This window comes from Pristis pectinata, chromosome 26, assembly GCF_009764475.1.
Source record: "Pristis pectinata isolate sPriPec2 chromosome 26, sPriPec2.1.pri, whole genome shotgun sequence".
NCBI lineage: Eukaryota > Metazoa > Chordata > Chondrichthyes > Rhinopristiformes > Pristidae > Pristis > Pristis pectinata.
Window position 1 is genome coordinate 18810664 of NC_067430.1, and position 22594 is coordinate 18833257.

A 22594-nucleotide genomic window follows, 5' to 3' on the forward strand; every position below is an offset into this window, starting at 1 on the left:
TGAGTTATTAGGAGAGACTAGATAGGCTGGGACTGTTTTCCCTGGAGTGAAGGAGGCTTAGGGGTGACCTTATAGAGGTTTATAAAATCATGAGGGGAAAAGGTAAGGTGGATGTTTTCATAGTCTTTTTCCCAGGGTGAGTCTAAAACTAAAGAGCAGAGGTTTAAGGTGAGAGGGGAAACAATGAGGGGCGAGGTTTTTACACAGAGGGTGGTGGGTATATGGAACAGGCTGCCAGAGGAAATTGTAGAGGCGAGTATAATTACAACATTTAAAAGACATTTGGACAGGTACATGGGCAGGGAAGGTTCAGAGGGATGTGGGCCAAATGGCGAATGGGACCAGCTCAGGTAGGCACCTTGGCTGATATGGACTGGTTGGGCCAAAGGCCTGTTTCTGTGCTATATAGTTCAGTAACTCTATCACCACAATAAAAGCAAAATGTTGCACTTGCAGAACCTAGCATTTCCAGCATTATTTTTATTTTTAGCACTCTTTTGTATCACTGTTCCTTGAATGAGTCTGTCGCAGTTTTGAGTTTGTGAGATTGCGTCGCGGAATGTTCTGTCCTAGCTCAGGACCCGTACTGCGCAGCAGCGCTGTTCACTGTCCCAAGATGGCGGGTAAGCGGGTGCTGCTAATTTTGGCCAAAGGCGCAGAGGAGATAGAAGTAGTGATTCCCACTGATTTGATGCGCCGAGCAGGGGTGAGTATAGAGCAGCTGATAGCTTTTACTTTTACAAACTTTGATAAATCATCTGTTAAACGTTAATTTGAGACTAAATTCGGAGATCTGTGCAAGGTGTGATGTACGTGGGAGTTGTCCAATCACCTCAGAGTTTGGGCGCCGGGATTAGGTTACGCAGCCAATTAGGTGGCGGCAGGGCAGGGGGCGGGACCTGGAGAAAGCAGCTGGTTGTCCTGGGCAAACCTCGAAATGCATTCCAGGAGAGTTCTGGAGTGTCAGTGCATGCACTTATGGTAAGCACTAAATAACCAAGTGCACTTGTAGGTCTATCGAATGTCATTCAACAGTTTTAAAATTATACGTTATGGCAATCTTTTATTTATGTAATTATCACAACTCAGCAATTTCTTAAATGTGCATTATTTTGCACGGAATTAATTTGAGTAATAGAGAAATACAGCATGGAAATGGGCCCTTCGGTACACTGACCAAGCACCTATTTACAGCATCCCTACACTAATCCCATTTTATTCTCCCTACGTCCTCATCAACTCTTTCTGGCCCCTCCCCTAATATTTTACCACTCATCTACACACCAGAGTCAACATTTTGGGATGTGGGAGGAAATTGGAGCAGTCACAGGGAGAATGTGCAAACTTCATTTGGATAGCACCTGAGGTCAGAATTATACCTAAACTGCTACTGTGACTGAAATGTAGGACCTATGTTGTTGAAAAGTTTACACAGATCTTTGTTCTGCCAATTGAAACTTAGGTAATGGGAGAGTTTGTAAAACAAAAAGAACTGCTAACGTTGGAAATATAAAATAAAAACAAATGCTTGGGTCAAGCAGCAACTGTGGAGAGAGAAATGGAGTTAATGTTTCAGGTCCCTTAAATGTTAACTTTTTTTGCTGAACACAGATGCTGCCTGATCTCTGTGTATTTCCAGCATTTTCAGTTTTTGATTAGGCAAGTTCCTTGATCTACCAAAAGTGCTTTAGCTTAATGTTACACCTGAAGGCATCTTCAGTAGCATGATGTGATTATGTATATCAGTCCAACTTGTTGAGCTATAACTAAAACTAAGGGTCCAAGGTTATGTATGGTGCCCTGTACGACACTGAGAGAGCTATATAGTCTGATTTGCATCTTTAAGACAAGATTATAGTGAGGCCTTCATTTGTACCTGTGGAGAATTCTGTGGGGATGTTTTGCAGAAGAGGGTAATGCTATTTAGTGTCCTTGCCAATCTATCCCTTCTTGTCTGCAAAGTATCATTTGACTAATGAGCTATGAGTCAATTGGAATCTGCCATTTTGGTGGGAGAAATCTACAGGCTAGATTCATACTGAGCTGAAAGGAAGATAGTTGTGGTTGTTAGTGGTCAGTCACTTCACCCCAGATTCTGTGGGGTGATGTGCAGGTGTCTGTAGGGCAGTGTCCTAGTCAGAGCTATCTTCAGTTGCTTTGTCAATGCCACTTCATCTATCTGAAATGGAGACATTTGATTAGGGACTACTTAAAGTAGTAGTTGATTGCACGGTGTTCAACTCTGCAGGTAATGAAGCAGTCCATGCCCATATGCAGCAATTCCTGGATAACATTGGGGTACGTAACATCTGAGCCATACGAGTATATCCAAAAAGTGAAAGTACAGGGAAGAGGCTGGATCTCCTGAGGGGAGGGACACATTTAGCTCCCCAGATCATTTCCTCCATCTTTAAGAGTCAGGAGTGTGATGGAATACTGGATGAGTGCAGTGCCAATAATGGAAAAAGCTTAATGCCATTTAGGACAAAGAATCCAGCTCAGTTGTTATTTGTTCTGTCAGTAGTTAATCATGCACTTATTGTGTTCTGTTTGGTTGGGGATGATTTGAAATCCATAAACTAAAAAATAACTGAATGATCCAATAATGTATTTCTTGTGATTTAGAATGCCTAACTATTTGAAGTTTTCAATGTTAAAGGAAACTAATAGGCTCAATAGAAACAACTTCCTTTGGTATAAATCCAGAACCGGGGGTAAAGTGTTTAAAGATCCCTTACTTTTGGGATTTGGTTATGAAATCTTCATGCAAACTGTGATAGAATTATTTTGTTTCCAAAGTTAACAAACATCAAAACAAAAATAGCAGTATGTGAGGCATAAATAATAGATAAAGTTTGGTCACAGATCAACCTACTGCTTTTCTTGTATTTTAATCTCACTTTGATACTAAATCTGTTTTCTGTGTTGACAAATATGTACTTACAGATATCAAATCAAAGGGAAAAAATACTTATTGTTAATTTATTATTAGCAGAATTTATTTACAGAATGTATTAAACTATTTATGATATGATGGAGATGGAAGAATGGACCTGGGAGTAGTAGAGAGAATGGTCCCATCAGAATGGTGGTGGTATGGGTGAGACTACTTCAGTGGAGTTGTCAGTTGGCAACATTTTAAAGTCTTGCAGTGGATTGCAGTATGTTTGATGCAAGGTTATCTTGTACAGCTTTTCCAATCTTTTCCCTTCCTGCACTATCCTCTATCCACTATCTTCTTGCCTCTGCTCGTTGCAGGTTAGCAACAGGTAGGACCAGATGAATTTTGCTGTGATTACAGTTAATAGCTGCTTTGTGTCTTTGATGACAAGACCAGGGTATGGTCTATATTGTCTCTACTAATTGAACTTGTTGCCATTAGCACTTCGGATAAATTATGCTGAAACTCAATCTGCTTTTGATTCTCAGAATTCATTCTTTGAATCCAATTGTTTTTGTTGCTGATCTGGTTATTACCAGTACATTCCCTTCTTCTAATGCCCCGGCTTGGCCTGGAAATTCCTTGTACGCTTTCTTATTGAAGTTCACTCACTTTCTTCAGGTCAAGGGTTTGGCATGAGAATTTGCATGGGCCTAAGCTATGTCTGTCTTATTGAACAGTCCTTAGTTCAGGTCTTTCCAGGCCTCTTCCCTGTTTTTGCTGAATTATGGATAAGTGTATTGGTACTGCTTCCTGCACTTGTACAAAACTGAAATTTATGACCTTTAGTGTTAACTTCCCCCACTCGCGTTCACTTGGTCTCTTTCTGACTTCCCTTCCTGATGTCTACTTAGAGGTGACATTCTTGGGGGATTGTTCACTGAGGCCATATGGGAAGAACTTTAGAAGGGGAGGGTCAATCTTGTGGGGCTGTATTATAGACTCCCCAGTAGTCATCAGGAACTAGAGGAGCAGGTGTGTAGGGAAATTGCTTATAGTTGTGAGAATAATAAGGTTGTATTAGTACGAGATTTTAGTTTCCCTGGTATTGACAGGGCCACCCAGAGTGTTAAAGCCCTGGACAAGGTGGAATTTGTGAAATGTGTCCAGGAAGGTTTCCTGGGTCAATACATAGAGAGCCTTACTTGGAGGGTGCAATACTGAACCTTCTCTTGGGGAATGAGGCAGGGCATTCAGGCAGCACTTTGGCTCTAGTGACCATAATTCTATTAGTTTTAAGATAACGATAGAAAAGGATCAGACAGGCCCATGGGTTAGGGTACTAAATTGGAGCAGGGCTGATATTGGGGGAATTGGGCAGGATCTAGCAGAGGTTGATTGGGCGAGCCCCTTTGAAGGGAAAGGAACAAATGGCAAGTGGGAGGCTTTTCAGAATGTGATATCAAGAGTCCAGGGGCAGCATGTTCCTATTAGGGTGAAGGGTAAATCTGGCAAGTTTAGGGAGCCCTGTGTTACGGATTAGGTTACTATTGGTGAATGTCCCTTTAAGACATAGCACAGTAGTGTTTGTGTTTGTGTGTGTGTGGTGTGATTACGACAACAGGAGATAAGGATGTGATGACGTTTTTTGGAGCAGTCAGAGACGAGAGAGAGACACCTGCCTGCTGGTCTCTGTATCGATGGATGAAAAACAATAACTGTGTCTGTCACTACAATCCACATATGGATTTTTGGAATAATCCAGTGGAGTCCACTTTGTTGTTAACCTGTAGAAGGAAACAGGTATTTGTGTGGACGGCCACGTCTCGAATGCCTTTTGGAGTGGCAGATACTTCGGAACAAAGGAATGGAGATTATCAGTGATTGAGGTGTCGTATGAGTTCCAAAGTGGAACATTTCGATTTCGTAATTACTCTCGATTTTCTCTCTACATTTCCTCTTCAGTGGTTTTGCAGAAGCCTTTGCTCATGTTTCACCTTACGGCTTGCTGAACTGAACTTTGAGAACTATTTCTAGACTTGGAGTTTGGGAATTTGCCACACACACACTTCGAGTTTGGTTTTTGGGGTTAATGTTTAAGATCTAACATTTTTACTTCTAACATTCTAACATTTTTACTTTTATTTTCTTTTTATCATAAGTAGTTATTAAAAAAAAGTTTTTAACACTTATACATGACTTGGTGTGTTCCTTTTGTTGCTGGTATGTGACACCTAGCTGACGAGAGATATTGAGGCTCTGGTTGGGAAAAAGAAGGAAGCATACATTGGGTTTAGAAGGTCGGGGAAGAGTGAATCCCTTGATGACTATAAAAAGATTAAGAATACACTTAAAAGGGAAATCAGGAGGGAAAAGAAGGTATGAGATGGATCTGGAAGGTAAGGTTAAGGAAAATCACAAGAGGTTTTTATAGCGATATTAAGAGTAAAAGGGTGGTGGCGAGGGAGAGAGTAGGTCCCCTTGGAGATCAGCAGGGCCGCCTATGCCTCGAGCCACAGGAGGTATATGGGATTTTTAATAAAGATTTCTCCTCTGTTTGCTGAGGAGAAAATCACGGTTGTTCAAGAGATGAGGGAAACAAGTAGAGATGTTTTGGAGAACATTCATATTACCAGGGAGGTGGTATTTGCAGCCTTGTGGTGCATTAAGGTGGATACAATTCCCAGGCCTTTACTGATGTGGGAGGCTAGAGAATAAATTGCGGAGGCCCTTGTGGAGATTGTTGCTTCATCGTTGGCCATTGGTGAAGTTCCCAAAGATTGGAAGCTGGCTAATGTTGTTTAAGAAGGGTAGCAAGGACAAGCTGGGGAACTGCAGGCCGATCAGCCTGACATCAGTGGTGGGGAAGTTACTAGAGGGAACTCTGAGGGACAGGATCTACCAACATTTGGAAAGACAGAGTCTGATTAGGAGGAGTCAGAATGGCTTTGTGCATGGAAAGTTGTACTTGACAAGTCTTGTCTATTTAAACTTTCGCAAGGCCTTTAACAAGGTCCCACATAGTAGGCTGGTCTGGAAGGTTGGGTCCCATGGAATCTAGGGAGAGCTAGTTAGGTGGATTCAAAGTTGGCTCAGAGGTAGGAAGCAGAGGGTGGTGGTTGAAGGTTGTTTCTCAGAATGGAGGCCGGTGACTAGAGGTGTGCCGCAGGTGTTGGTGTTGGGAGCCTTGTTATTTGCGATTTGTTTAAATGATTTGGATACGAATGCACAAGGCTTGATCAGTAAGTTTGCGGATGACATGAAATTAGGAGGTGCTATGGTTAACGTAAATTACAGGGGGATCTTGATCAGTTCAGGAAGTGGGCCGAGGAGTGGCAAATGGATTTCAATACAGATAAGTGTGAGGTGACGCATTTTGGAAAGTCAAACCAGGATAGGATCTGCACTATGAATGGTAGGGCACTAGGGAGTTTAATGGAACAGAGACACCTTGGAGTACAAATGCATAGTTCATTGAAAGCAATGTCACAGGAAGACAGGGTAGTGAAAAAGGCTTTTAGCATGCTCAACTTCATCAATCAGGACACTGAGTATAGGAGTTGGGACATTATGTTCCAGTTGTATAAATCATTGGTGAGGCAGCGTTTGGAGTACTGTGTACAGTTTTGGTCACCCTGTTATAGAAAAGATCTTAAACTGGAAAGAGTGCAGAGAAAATTTACAAGGATGAAAAACACTATGATGCTGGAGGATCTCAGCAGGCCATGCAGCATCTGTGGAGAAATGCAGGCGGTCAACGTTTTGGGTCAGAACCCTTCTTCAGGACTGAAGATAGGAAAAGGGAAACCCAATATATAGGAGGGAAAAGCAGAACAGTGATAGGTGGACAAAAGAGGGGAGGTGGGGTGGGCACAAGGTGGTGATAGGTAGATGCAGGTAAGAGATAGTGATAGGCAGGTGTGGGGGAGGAGGGGAGAGCAAATCCACTGAGGGATGGTTCAAAGGTAAGGAGAAAAAGGATAAAAAGGCATTTAAAACAGTTTAGGAAAGAAGAGAAGAAGCATGGTGGGGGGGGGGGGGGTGGGGATTACTTAAGGTGGGAGAATACAATGTTCATGCCATTAGGCTGTAAGGTTCCAAGTTGGAAAATGAGGTGCAGTTCCTCCAGTTTGCGCTTGGAATTCTCCTGGCGGTGGAGGAGGCTGAGGACTGACATGTCAGTGATAGTATGGGAGGGGGAGTTGAAGTGACTGGCAATGGGGATTCTCCATATGGTGGATGGTAACAGTCTTTTCCACAGGGTAGGGGAGTCCAAACCTAGGTGACGTAGGTTTAAGGTGAGAGGGGAAAGATTTTAAAGGGACCTGGAGTGCAATTTGTTCCACACCCAGGCTGGTGAGTATATGGAATGAGCTGCCAGAGGAAGTGGTTGACGTGGGTACAATTTTATCATTTAAGAAGCACTTATATAGGTAGATGGAGGGGCAGGGCTTGGAGGGATATGCGTCGAATATAGGAAATTGGGACTAGTTGGGTGGATACTGTGGTCAGCATGGACTGGTTGGGTCAAAGGGCCTGTATCCATGCTGTATTGCACTGTGACTCGCTTTCTCGCTCTCCCCATCCATCTTGGGCAATGGATTAGTTACCATTATCCATTGTAGGCCCACTGACTCCACAGCTATCTTGACTCCCTCCTCCTCTCTCATCCTCCATTCTTCCAAATTCCCTTTCCCAGCCTCCATTTCTGCCCTGAAAAGACATTCTGTGAGTGCCTTTAAGATGCCTTCCTTGTTTCCTTAAATGGGGCTTTCCCACTCCCATAGCTGACTGGGCTCGCAACCATATTTATTTCCCACACATCTCCTCACGCCTCATCCTCCCAACCAGAGCTTTGTTCTTGCCTTTCACTTTACTGTCTTCCACTTTTAACAAATCATTCTTCATAATTTCCACTAGCTCCAACAGCATTACATTAAAAAAAAACTTCTTTCAGCATTCTGAAGGGTCTGTTCCGTCCATGACTCTCTGATTGTTCTTTCATCTCCACCAACCACTCCCCTTGTGGCAGTTTTCCATACTACAACACCTATCCTTTCACCTTGTCCCTTCCGACCATCCAGGCACAAACTTTCCTTGCAGTGAAACAGCAATTCACTTGCACTTCAAATCTAGTGCATTGCATTTGGTGCTCACAATGTGGTTTCCCCGCACCAGATACAGTAGGGGGCTGCTTTGCAGAACACTTCTTTTCAGTCAGCAAGAGCAATCCTGTGCTTTTTGTCACTTTAATCCTCATTTCCACTCCTACAGACCTGTCTTCAGCCTCCTATATGGCTCCAATACCACCCAGAGAGAACAGCTTTCTGTCTGGGTAAGTTACAACTGTCAGAATTTGGTAGAATAGAACTAATGATTCACTATACCATTGTTCAGAAATCCTAATGATTTCCTAATCAGATCACCGAAAACCTGTTGCTACCCTCCTGTTTAAATTCGCTAGGATGCTTTTCCCACACTCTTAATGACAAGTTTGGCTTGCCCCCATCACAGACATTCTTGGTTCTCTCCACTCTTGTCCTAAATTGTCAACTTTTGCTTTCCCCACTGCTGCCTGACCTGCTGAGTGTTTTCAGTATTCTACATTCGGATTTTCTACAACCTTTTTTTACATTCCAACTGGAATTAACCAGTTAAGTGTTTCGTTGTAGTTCAAGTAGATGCTAAATAGCATTACCATAAATCTGTTCTGGTTTTGGAAATCTCAGTGGCAAGTTTGCAGGAGCAGGCCATTTAAGATACCACACTACTGTGCCGTGGTTTGTGTTACTTGACTTTTCAGTTGGCAGCGATTATCAATTAAGTGCTTTGCATTTCAGATAACGGTAACAGTCGCTGGACTGGCTGGTAGTGGACCAGTAACCTGCAGCCGCAATGTGGTCATTTGCCCTGATGCCAGCTTGGAAGATGCAGCTAAACAGGTATCTTATGGCTCTGCTTCTGTGAGGGGTTTAGGCAAAGTCTTGCTTTGGAGGAATTGTTCATTTAAGCGAGACCTGAGCAGAACTGCACTGCATTAATTGAATTTTTATGTTCTGATTGTGCACAATTTTGACAGTTGATGAAATGAAAGCACTGGTTTGCCTTCAGCCTGCATTTCCATGTCAAATTGGTGATTAATGTACACTTATTAGGTTAGTTAACGTAAAAGTGTGTGTATAATATTTTGTTTCCATTGCCAAATGGCATATTGTGCACTGCCTAGTCCCAGCCTTCTCCATTTATCTTGTAGAATAATAATCAAGTCCAATGTAGAGTACTGAGTATGGTAATGCCAAGATGTACAACTGAAACTCACTGTGTCATTTACAGGGAGTAAGAACAAGGGAGGAAGCTAAGTGGGTTATCTTTTCAGAGCTGGTGTAGACTTTAGGCCAAAGGTCTTGCTTTGGGGCTGTAATATTTGATTGTATGTTGAATGTTGTACTTTGTTACTGTGAGACACTACATCTCTGAATAATCTATTCACCAGGGTACACTCTGCTATACTGAATGCTGGATAATATTCTGTAGTCTCAAACCAGTATCTGTTCTGAAACTCGTTCTTTTGTTTTCTGGTTAGTTAGAGGGAACCAGCTAATCTTTAATAGCTGAGTTTGAATGGTCAATGAAGCAAGACTTCAGTTGAGCAAATGAAATTCAGGACTTAATGTGACTGTTAACTGTCATTTCATCTGTTTTTTCGCCACACAGAGTTCGATTCCTTCCTGCTCCATGACATAGTAGATTTACTGCTTCTTTTTTCTATAGAAAGGGTCAGATTAGTCAAGTTTGCTGTTGGACTAATTGATGAACATATTTCTTGTCATTTTGCAGTGTCCATATGATGCAGTTGTACTACCTGGAGGAAATTCTGGAAGCCAGAATTTAGCTGAGGTAATCTTGAGTTAATACCTCTGCCTTTCTAGTTACAACTCATTTTGCCTCGGAAACAATATATGTTGATTGGTGTTCTGTTTACTTCACATGATTTCCTTCTTTGGTGCACAAAGAACTTTATATAATACTTTTCTAGCCATCCCAGAAAGCTCTGTAGTCAAGGAATCAATTGCTGAGATCCAACTGCGCTATTGAGACAATGTGATGAACAAAATGTCCCAAATTGCAGTGAGACTAAATAACTAGGCCCAGTTGTGATGTGTTCCAGAGAAAAAACACCTAGAAGATGCTTTGTGTTTCAATATGGTTAAAGCGGCATTGTCACCCTGCATAGTAGAGTAATACTCTCCCTGATGCTGTTTGTTTTTAAAGTCCTATAAACAGCATGCTATTCATTGAGATTCCCAGAGTAGCATTGGGGTCCTGGGAATAGCTGGTGAAGAATAGTGCTGACAGGAGGCATGTTCTTTTTGCCTTTAGATCTACACCCAGATACCACTAGCAGGAGGATCCTAACCTGTTAAAGCCAATCTTTATTACCCACTCCTACCTGGTTCCACCTATTACCTGCTAGCCCCTGCCTTGCTCTCCCTCTCACCTCATACTGGCTATCTCATCCCTCTACACTCTTAATCCTGATTCAGACCTGAAACCTCGATCATCCCTCTGCCTCCACAGATGTTGCCTGACTAGCTGAGTTCCTCCAGTTGTTTGCTTTTGCACCTGTCTTGGAGATAATGCTATTGGTAGAACTGGTTCTGTGAGTAAATAACTTTCATTTTTAGACCAGGAAATCATGAATTGTTGACACTTCTGTACTGTGATATTTGGGGGGGGGGGGGGGGGGGTGGTTTACACCAGGAAAAACCACAGGGCTGTTGTACCGTGGTATATTCCAGCAATTACCAGAAGAGAATTGGTAATTGCTGACTTCTGATGTACACTTGACATCTGGGGTGCATCTTTTTTCTCTATTTTGCATCTTGTGTGATCTGCAGCTTTGCACAAAAATTGATTCTTGGAGCATTTTGCTGAGCTGAAAAGGAAGTCAAGAACAGCATATTGCTACCAACATGAAAGAATCATAATGGCTGTAGAAAATGTAAATTCACAATTGTTCATTGATACTTTCTCTCTTATTCTACTAGTCTCCTGCTGTAAAAGAAGTGTTGAAGGACCAGGAAACTGGGAAGCGTGTGATTGCTGCTATCTGTGCAGGTATGGTTAGAATGAAATGTACTTGAAACTGTGTTCATCTCTATGGTTAAAGCCTAGTGGCTAACAGATCCATGGCGACCAGGAAGATTCCATATTTTATTTCTGGTTTATATGATATTAGATGCCCTTGCTCAGTAGAGATGCTAGAATTGATCTCCATTATTGAGGTATAAATTAACCAGCATGTCTGTACCATTTTTGTTGTCCAGTCATACACCTTTATCAAACTGATTTGGAACATAACATACCCTATTTAATTAACTAATGTCACACACATGAATAACTGCTTGAGGATGACTAGCATCCAAGTGCCCAGTGAGAGTGAAGAGCTTAATTTTTTGGATGGTGCATCTGATGTAGCAAGAATTGTTTCAAGCAAGTGAAATTAATAGGAGACCACACAGACATGAGGACTGGAAATTAAAGGCTTGATCAGAGGTGAATTTCAAGGAGGGTGTCATAAAGGAAGAATGAGGAGAATATTGAGAGAGAATTATTGTTTAGTAGGAGTCAGCAGCTGGAGACGAGCCCACCAATGATTAAGTTCATGCTGCATGAGTACATAATTGGAATAGATTAAGTAAAAATGGTTTTGCAGCAGGTGAAGTTTAGATGTAAGGAGGGCAGTAACCATGGGAGGATCTGAAAAGAATGTAGACTTTAAAATTGAGACATTGGTTAACTAAGATTAGGTATAGGTCACCAAACAACATTGGGTGAAGAGGAATTGGTGGAAGTTGAGGTCTGGGTAGGAGTTTTGAGTACCTGGAATTTTATAGTAGGCCAGTCAGGAAGTGCTTTGGAATAGTTGTGGGTTATAGGCACGGGTGAGGCTTTCAGTAGTCAGCTGAGTAAGTGGGAGATGATCAACATCATGAAAGTGGAAATGGGCAGTTTAAAGATAGCAGGGGATACAAGACCCAAAGCTTAGCTTTGCTAAATATGACAACAATGTTCTACGCAGACCAGTTTAGTTTCAGACAGCTGTAAGGGAGAGGAGTGGATTTATTAGTTACGGAGCAGAGTTTGTGATGAGGAATCAAAGATTATTACAATGATCTAATTGTAATAATCTTTTCGGTATCTAATTGGAGGTGAAATCGGTTAAGCAATCTATAGCTTGGACATTGGAGGGATCAGCAGCTGGGGGTGAGAAATCTAGGTCCACCCAGCCTACATTTGCTATCTTTGTTTTCAGTTAATGTTGCCAAGGGGCCACATGCAGTTGTGAATTGTGCATCCTTGGCAACACCAGAGGTAGTGTGGGATAAGAAGCCACTCTGGTGGTTCTCCTAGCTACGACTAGATGGGTATAGGTAGGAAAAAAGTGAGTAGTCTCATCTAACTAGATAACAGAAAAGGGAAGTGATGGATGGGGGGGTGCAGGGTGGTGGTGAGGCATTAACCTGGTCCTTAAATTCTTTCAACCTCCTAGAATTGAATTTGCTGAGATGATGACTTTGTGTAACGCTATCTGAAATGATGGGGCAGAATTTGAGCTGTGCAAGGTGCTACTTCCTGTTTTTGTTTTTTCTCATCCAGCAAGACTGAAACTTGTAACTTTAGTGTGAAATGTTTGTGCACTTGATTGGTTGGTTCTTGGGTTGAAGAATCTCTGTTGACTGCAATGAACTACACAGTCTGAACCTTCCTGCATTCAGTGTGGTGTGGCACAGTGTGCATTTATAGTGTGGTGAAGACATCATACACAGCCATGACTCTCCCCAAAATTTTGCAATTGTTGCAGCAGCAGAAAGGACCAGTATAAATGTGAGCAGGTTAAATGTGAAAGCTGCTTTTTCAAAAAAATTTAACTGCCTTTAAAATGTGGTTTTCTTTTTTCAGTGAGAGTAGAAATCTTCTATCACACTCCAGGGCATCAAAGGGTAGCAGTGAATTACTTCTACTGATTTGGGTGAGAAGAATCTCTCTACCTTTTCCTGAAGTGAGATAAATGCAAACATTTGTAGCTGGGACTACTGTCCGCGATACAGATGTGGATCATGAGGGTCATTGACTTTGTTTTTAATATTGTTGACCTACTAGCAGGTTATTTCCATTGCTACATTTTAAAAGAAAAAAGTTATTTTTGGCCATCTGACTATCCCCTATTGCAAGTTTGAAATATTTAAGTCAATTTGAATGCCCCAAATAAATCTCTGAACAAATCAAACCAATATTGGGGGTTGTTTTTGAAGATGTTGCTGTCTCAATGCTAACACCAAATCTGATTTGCATGTCACTATTTTCTTATTTAACCTTGAGTAGACAATGTTTTGCTGCATTTGTGGCAATATTTAAGTAATTGAAGGTCTATTCTCTGTGATTAGTGTGCAAGCTCATGGGCTGAGTTATTAACAAGAGGTCATCAGTTTTTGTTTGCCTTGCAGCTAGTGATTAAGAAGTGCATTGATTAAACTCTGACCAGCAGGAAGTTTCTAACAACCCAAGAACTTTACTATAATGTACATAGCAATAATCGGCACCCATCTTGACTTCATTTCTTTGCTGCAAATGGAGGTGGAGGTGGAAGTGGGCAGAGCTAAAATGCTTCATTGCAAATCTTTACTCTCCAAGTAGTTGTATACATGGAAGACTAAGTAAATAGGAAAATGAGTTTTGCTTTTTTAAAAAAAAGCATTATTTACAACTTGAATAACATATGGTAAGAGTAAAACCAATCCTAGAATCCAGTCCTCCAAAGATTACCAGAGCAGCACAACAACTTCTGAATCCTTCCAATGTTCAGAGTGAAGATGTCAGCAGTGACTAGACTGACCAGATGGGAAGCTATCCCAATGTGTTTGTTGTTCATTGCCATTAACATGGGGTGGTCAGCAGATATGTCATCTTCCAGCAAGAATTTCAGATTGGATAATTTGGCCCATTGTACATTTAATTTTGTTTTAAACCACCTTATTTCTTGGTGGGTAGGAGAAAGGGACCAGCATCCATTTATTAATAAAAGGATATGGCTTTTATCTTTCAATGTTACTTTTCTGATCTAGTAAGGTGAGTGGGTTGGGTATTGGTCACTTCCTTGCCAATTTCTTTTAGGTAGACTGATAGTTTCAGTCAGAACCTCATTTAATGGTTTCTAAGTTTTTAAGCAGCAACGGTTTGAATTTGGGATTGATCTAACTCCTACAAGATGCAGCTTGGCTGGGAGTTGAACAATAAATCTCAGGAATAAATTGGATTCAACCTTCATTCTATGCTGGTCTTGATAATTTGAAACTGGGATGTTAGCAAGACTTGCTGGACTAGCAATAGTTGGGTAGAATATTTAGGATGGATGGACCCTCGCGATCAGTTAACTTGATGTACCAGAGGGTTCTTGGTGCCTTCTGTATTGAGGTACAACTGCTGATCCAAGTCTTATTCGTGATTGCTTACTCTACCTGTGAGATGCACACTGGGACAATAGTGAGCCCACATTATATTGTAAGTGTTGCTGAAAGTAGTACAAAAATCCTTCCTTGATCTGTCTCTCACCTACCTATCTGTGGGGCTGCTGCTGAGTTAATGAGGCAGCACAAGCTGTCTCTCCCTTCTCAATTTTTTGCTGTCCTGCAACTTATCTGTACTATATCCAGCATGTCCTTGATATTGCATTGAAACAATTCTGAACCAGCTGTACATGGGCTGTCATTCATCTACAGTGGAATGTAAAATGCTACTATATTACCTCTATATGCTCACATTTTCCCCACTGTGGTTTTAAAATGGCTATGTTGCGTACTCCATTGAGAGCTAATCTAGGGCCTATGGTAATTTATTAGTCTTGATTAAAGCAACCAAACTTAGTCATATAGAAAGTTCTCAATACTCCTTGAAATATAGTTATTGACACATTGGAAAATGTGACTTCAATGCATTCTCAACAGCATATTCTGATACAATCATGCCTTCATGCTCTGCTGATATGTTTTGAGTGCCCAGCAGTGTTGATGAACAAGTTGGATAACGGCTGTAGTGGCACCTACAAACTTGTCCTTGTGTTCACTTCACATTTGTTCTCTGGATAAAATTAGGTTTTTGTATATTGCAAAGTAATTTAATGAATGTAATAAACCCATTAAACTTGATTGGTCTATTAGCATAAAAAAGGTAAGTTTAATTTTTTTTTAAACCCTTCAAGGTGAAAGCCAAGTGCCAGTGTATGATTGGGAGCCCTTCTTCATGACCTTGGTAATATAAGTGAGCTCTTGTAAATGGTGCAAGATATTCTGTCACAGTAGTGCCGATAGGTAGAACAGACATTGAAGAAAGTGTTCTTTGCCCTGGTGTATTTTTTTGGCAGTGTTTGCACGATTGAAAGTCACTGATTTGCAAGTTATAAATTTTGTTCCTGTTAAATGAAGTGCTTTCCTTGTTATCTGTACTTTTTTAACATGTAAAATATACTCTATATCTTGACTTTTGGGAGGTAGAAGTTGCTGTTATTCAAGACAGCTTGTTGCTTCAAGATTTCTACTTTTGCCATCATCCCATTTTCCCAATCTCTAGTCTAAAGGCTGAATAACAGGCTGATGTATTATAGATGGGATAGTCATGGTTCAGCTTTTTGAATCTGACCTGTTAAAGGATGCTAAAGCACAATTGACTTGAATGTGGGGGCTTTGTCGCTTTCCAGTGTAGATCTGAGCCTTTAGGACAACACACTGTGATGTTCTGTTCTCTCTCTGGAGGGCATCCAATTTTCATTCCCCAGCTCTCAAAATCAATGATCAGTTTCAAGATGACAGTCAGGGCTGCTTCCTTTTGTGCTGTTTGTCTTGATGTCCTCTATTGGAGTCATTGTGAATGTAAGAAGTGGAAGCAGAAGTAGGCCATATGGGCCCTTGTGCTTACTCTGCTAACCTAAGGTTATGACTGATTTACTTACTTCAGCATCACTTTCCCATACCAGCACTATATCTCTTGATATTGTTTAAAAACAAAAAAATCTCTATCTATCTTTAATGTACTGAGCCTCCACAACACTCTTGGCTTGAGATTTCCAAACGTCATTACCACTGAGGTGAAGAAATTTCTTATCCTGAATGGCCAACCCCTTATTTTGAGAGACACAAGAGACTGCAGATGCTGGAATCTTGAGCAACAGTCTGCTGGAGGAACTCAGCAGGTCAAGCAGCTTCTGGAGGGAAGGGGAGAAATGAATTGTTGACCTATTGGGACAAAACCCTGATTTTGAGAGTCTAATCCCTAGTTCTAGGCTTTCCATGCATCTACTGTCAAGCCCTGCAGAAATTTCTTCCAATGAAATTGCTCCTTGTTCTTCTAAACTGCTTTAGATACAAGGCCAGACTGCTCTTGTGCAGAGGAAGCAGACAACTGCCTCTTCAACCCTCTGGTGAGCATTTTGTTGCATTTTGTACATCTACCTCCTTGGCAGAGTGACCTGAAAGATATTCCAGGTGTGGTCTCGCCAGGGCCATGTAGAATGCCTTTAGAACTTTTCCCCCCAATAAAGGTATAAAGAAACATGGAAAATAAGAGCAGGAGTAAGCCATTCAGCCATTGTTCATGCACTACTATTCAGTATGATCATGGCTGATCATCTGCTACTGTACTCTGTTCCTGCTTTCTCCTCATACCTTGATCCCTTTCATATTAAGAAATGTATCTAACTCCTGTAGGTCAACATATCGTTTGGTTTCCTAATTGCTAGTTGTACCTATATTTTAATTTTCAGTTAGCTTACTCGGACACCAGGTCCCTCGCACCCATCTCAAAGTAGGAGAAATTTGCATTGAAATATTTGTGTCCAATGTAATACCTTCATTTGCCTTATTTGGTATATACAATATGCTCTCTCCAGTCTGATTAGTATGATAACATTCTGTATAAATAAGTATCATCTGTTTTTCAGGCCCCACAGCTCTGCTGGCTCATGGGATTGGCTATGGGCGCAAAGTCACAACCCATCCCCTGGCTAAGGACAAAATGATGGATGGAGGTAATGACTAGGCTTTACAAGATCTGATCAAGTATTTGAGATTTGTGTTTAATCTAGAATGCTAGAAAATGAATTGACTTGAAATTAGTAATGAAATACTCTAAAATTCCTGATGGGCTTTAGTTTCCTATCATTACACAGCTTGCTTTGATGTGCTCAGCTGGATAAAGCAGTACCAGGGCAACGCATACACACACCCTTGCAGGCTTGATGCCTGGCCGGTGCAAAATTAGCTAATTTTACCTTGGGCTTAACTCTTTGGAGAAGAACTCTGGAAAAGCAGCCTGTTTTCCCCTTATCACTTTTTATTGGAAAAGTTTGAGGATGGGATCAAGTATTTTGAGAATTTGCTTCCCTTTGAAATCAATCTTACAACCTTCTTTGTAATCTCAATAATCCTATAGCTTTATCGATACTTGGATAATGTTCTTGAAATCTTGCTCAGTACCTTTCTCATTCTCTTCAGGTAACTATACCTACTCAGAAGCTCGTGTGGAAGTAGATGGGAACATCATCACCAGCAGAGGGCCAGGCACCAGCTTTGAATTTAGCCTTGCAATTATTGAAGCACTTCTGGGAAAAGAGGTGGCTGAGAAGGTCAAAGCCCCCTTGGTTCTGTGAAATTGCCATCCTTGGAACTCTGTGTGGTTAGGGGATAGGTGAAGGGAATGGTTGAATTGATTGTTTTGAAGATGGAAAGCCCCTTGTGCTTCATTAAGAGATAATGAATTAAACTAATGTCTTTAAAACTGTCAAATTAAATGTTACAAATGCAGCAGGGCTACAGAATGTAAACTTGGTAGATTTAAATCCTGATGGTATCCAATGACATAAAAAGCTGCACCTGAATTTTTGTTTAACTTTTATTATGTGAAACAAATAATTGAGATGTGAACCAACTTGAATTTTTGCTTTTACTGTAGTTCAGATTTGAACAAGTCATTGTTCAGTTCAGTTCCAATTCCCTGAACCTGCTGTGTGCTGCTTTTTTCCATGTACCTTCTAAACACCAATTTCTCTTTCTGCATTTGTGTACTTTTGCAGATTACTCAGCTGATTTCTTAAAATATGTCCTAATTTAAAAAAAACATTTGATTTCCTATGAATGTTTAATGGATGTTTAGTGGAAAGTGTAGGATTAGTTAAAATGCCACAAATTATTAGGCTTTAGAATTCCCACTTGTTTAGCTAGATCTGAAGCCTTTGAATAGACACTAAGCAATGGTAATTGAGCATTCACTGCCTAGTAAATTGGCTGTTTAAATATCAAAAATCCTGGTCCAGTTCAAGTAGCTTTACTTATTGCAAGAAATAAAAAAAATTATCAGTGGTACTGTCTGTGTTTGTATTTCTTCCACCTGGCATATCAAATTGATAGATAATCTCATGGTAAAACCAGTAGTCACCTTCACAACTGAGCAAACATCAAGTTTCAGTGTTGGAGATATTATCTCAAGGTACTGTGAAGTAGCAGTACTTGGGTATGTTATTGAAATGTCACTTTTCCCTGTGAGTCATCTACCAGTTTATGTATACAGATAACACTGCATATTTGAGAATTATCCAGTTCTATATCATGGTAGGCTTTAGATAATTGAGGCTAAGATGTCTTCCTGTGTTTTAGGGATATATTATGATTGTTCAATTCCTGCAGAACCAATGTCATTTGAGGATAAATCTCTCTTTTGCTACTGCTGAACCCTCATCCCATTTTGATTCCACTTCCTGATTGCTTTATTTGATTGAGTTTAAATCCCTAGCTAGCATTGGGATTTGATTTGATTTTTCTCTAATTTTACCTCCCTTTTCTTGAAACCCTTACAGAAATGGGACTCCGCCTTTCAGCCCCTTGATTCGTCTCATCACATAATCTGTATCCTAATTCCATCTTCTTTCTTTGGCCCAATGCAGCTTGATGACAAATATCCATCTTTTTGTATTTGAGATGGCATGTATTGCATTTTGCAACTTTTTTTATATATCAGAGATTACGTCTGTCCGGGATGGTCTCTGCCACTTCGTTACTTGACCTAACTTCCAGCCAGAACTTCACGACACTACCTGAAGCATTCCTTACTCTATGTACTTGAGCATGGAAAAGTCCAGTTTTTTGTAAATGAAAGAAATTAGCCTTTTATTGCCATTAAAGTTTCTTTAGTTATTTCCTTTCGTTTCTACTAGTTTCAAAGGCATATGAAAACTGGTCTTTATGAAAGCCAACTTGATTGAAATGGTGTTGGAGCAATATCCCCTGGATGATAATGTTGGAAAAGAAATTAAGCCTGGCCCAAGTAAAATTTACCTTGATGGTTGAGGTGAAACTGACATACGTTGGACCTATGATGCAGGCTAACAGCATAATCAAGATAATCATGCTTGGTAAAAGAATAATAGAAGACAGCAAATAAGATGTATGGAATAAAAATGTCATCAATAGATCTCTTCAGCAGCTTGGATCTGGTTGGTGACAGACTAACTCTTTATCAAGTCATGAAGAGTTGATGTTGAGTCGATGGCACTTGATGCACCCTGAACAGGAGATTTAAGTAAATAAATCTTTCCTGATTATTTTGAGTTTGCTTTTACTTTTGAATGTGTGCATTCTGGTCATATATTCTTCATTTAAAATAATTCAGTTGTGAATATACATAAGTAAATTTCTGTTTGGACTGCAAAATTTAAGCTGTAATTTATTCACTTTTTGTTTTAGGCTGGGATTGGTTTTGTACTCATTACAATGCTTGTTCATTTATTAGTAAATGGGATAGTAGAAAGCACATTTATTCAGTGCTATGGTGTTTTGGATTGCAGCAGAACTATGTAATTGTTTAGCTGTCTGGTGTACATTTGTGAAATTAGCTGTTTTTTGTGGGAGATAGTATCAGTGATTTATTTGGCACTTACAGATGGCCATCATTCATACCTTGGATAACATTGCTTTAGTATGTCTTCTATCTTTTCACTGCTTTTAATCTATCCAATATCTTTCTAGTGAATAAAATTATGCAAATATGTTGGGGGGGTGGGATATGGGGAGGGGAAGAGAAATCTATTTTAATTATGGTGTGTTCCCAGAACTAATCAAGATTAATCTTGAATTTCTGTGAAGAGAAAGGGCAGAGAATAAAATTTAAATGTTATTTTTGAAAATTTCAGTAAACTATTTTGCATAACATACTTTGGATGGGAATGGACTGCCAAATGTAGTTGGAAATGGATTGATTTGTAATTTTCTAAAAAAATTTGGATAAATAATTGGAAATGAGATGCATGGATGTGGACTTAACTAGTTAGCTCTTCAAAACAGCTAGTTATGCTCAATGAATGACTTCATTCTTTTCTGTATTCGATTATTTGGTGATTTCTCAAGAAGCAGAAATCATTGCATGGACTGGTGATACTTCAGTTGAAAAGTTGGGGTGGGGGGAACAGCAAAAGTAATAGAATAAAAGTTGTGTATCGAGGCAAATAATCATAAGCTTGGTCAAAGATGTGAATTTGAAGTAGTGTCTTAAGGGGGAATAGAGAGGAAGTATTTTGAGGAAGTAATTCCAGAGTTCAGAGCAACAGCAGTTGATGGCATGAGTGAGCAATTTAAAAATAGGCAACATTCAAGAGAATGGAATTGGTGCAATGTAAATATCTTGCAGGAGGAGACTTTGGATATAGAAGGGACTATGATACTATTGGAGGCATGTGACCAGTGGTGTGCTGCAGGAATCAGTGCTGGGTCCCCTGGTGTTTGTCATATAAACAATTTGGATGAGAACTTAGGTGGCATGATTAGTAAGTTTGCAGATTAGCACCAAAATTGGTGGTGTGGTGGACAGTGAAGAAGGTTGTCCAAGGTTACAATGGGATCTAGAACAACTGAGAAAGTGGACAAAGGAATGGCAGATTGAATTTAAGTTGGACAAGTGCAAAGTGATGCATTTTGGGAAGTTAATCCAGGACAGGACATGCACAGTGAATGACAGGGCCTGGGGAGTGTTGTGGAACAGAAAGACTAGTACAATTGCATTGTTCCCTGAAAGTGGCGACACAGGTAGACACATTGGTGAAGAAGATGTATGGTACGTTTGCCTTCATTGAACGGGGCATTGAATACAATAGTTCGGACATCAAGTTACAGCTGTATACGACATTTGTGAGACTGCACCTGGAATATTATTTGCAGTTCTGGTCCTCGTACTGTCGGAAGGATGTGAATTAGCTAGGGAGGGTGCAGAAAGGATCCACGAGGATGTTGCTGGGACTGGAGGGCTTGAATTATACGAGAGACTGGATAGGCAGGGACTGTTTTCCCTGGAGTGAAGGAGGCTGAGGGGCGACTTTATTGAGTTATATAAAATCATGAGGGGCATAGATAGCCACAGAACTTCTCTTCCCAGGGTAGGGGAGTCTAAAACTAGAGGGCATAGGTGTCAGGTGAGAGGGGAAAGATTTAAAGGGGACCTGAGGGGCAACTTTTTCACACAAAGGGTGGTGGGTGTATGGAACAAGCTGCCAGAGGAAGTGCTGGAGGTGGGAACACTTACAACATTTAAAAGACATTTGGGCAGGTTCATGGGTAGGAAAAGTTTAGAGGGATATGGGTCAAATGCAGGCAGATGAGCCTAGCTGAGGAAGTCGCCTTGGTTGGCATGGACCATTTGGGCCAAAGGGCCTGTTTCTCTGCTGTGTAACTATTAAAATCAAGCAAGTACTTGGAACAAATGTAGGTCAGTGGGGTAGTGGTAGAATGAGATGGTATGAATTTAGCATTTTGACAAGAGTTTTCAATAACATTGTTTACATTTGAATCAGAGCATTGGAATAGCCAAATCTGGAGGTGTACAGTTATGGGCAATGTGTAAGAATAACATAGGGACAAGCAGTTGGCAAAAGAAGATGGGTTAATTGAGTAGGTAAAAGGTGAGGATATATGAGCTTCCTGGCTTTGGTAGGGTAAGTTATTTAAATAGCATGATACTATTAACTTGGTTTGCAGAGAGATCTGGCTGTCCTTGTACAAGGAGCACAGCATTAGCAAAGGGGTCCATTATAATTTGGTAGAGAAGCACAGTGTTGATCTTTTAATGAAAGAAGGATGGGGTACAAGAGAAAGGAGGTCTTAACTACAACCATGCATGGATGGGATAAGGCTATGGCTGGAGTACTGAATGAGGTTTTGGTCTCCATGTTGGAAAAGTATATACTTGGAGATAATGAACAAATATTAATTGGATTGATTCCTTGGGTGAGTTAGTTGTCCTATGAGGAAATGATTGAGCAGGACTAGCTTGTGTTTCCTAGAGTTGGGAAGAATAGGAAATAATCTCATTGACACAAAAGATCGAGGGGGTTTGACTGGGTATGAGGAGGTTCCCCTATTGTGGGAATCTAAAACTTGGGACCAAAGTTTTAGGATAAGGGATCAGCCACAAACCCCAGATGTATATTTTTTTTAATTCACTTTGGGTGTGAATCTTTTGGATTGCTGTGTCTTGGGGTTGCTGGTGTTCAAGGCTGAGAGATTTTTGGACAGTAGGAAACTTCAGGTTTTTGACAATTGGGTGGGTAAATAGAATTGAGGAAGGAGATCAGAATGGCCTCAATGTAATTATGGGTGAGCAGGCTTGGGACAGTGTGAC

General features: G+C 40.6%; 1 protein-coding gene across 1 annotated transcript; it reads left to right on the forward strand.

Annotated features, from left to right (window-relative positions):
* The first annotated feature begins 591 nt into the window (after nt 1-591).
* On the forward strand, nt 592-18291 carry park7 (parkinson protein 7). Its single transcript, XM_052039276.1, has 6 exons — nt 592-706; nt 8722-8823; nt 9719-9778; nt 10930-10999; nt 16875-16961; nt 17428-18291. The coding sequence occupies exons 1-6, from the start codon at nt 617-619 to the stop codon at nt 17580-17582; spliced, it is 564 nt and encodes a 187-aa protein (XP_051895236.1). The 5' UTR covers nt 592-616; the 3' UTR covers nt 17583-18291.
* Nucleotides 18292-22594: the final 4303 nt, after the last annotated feature.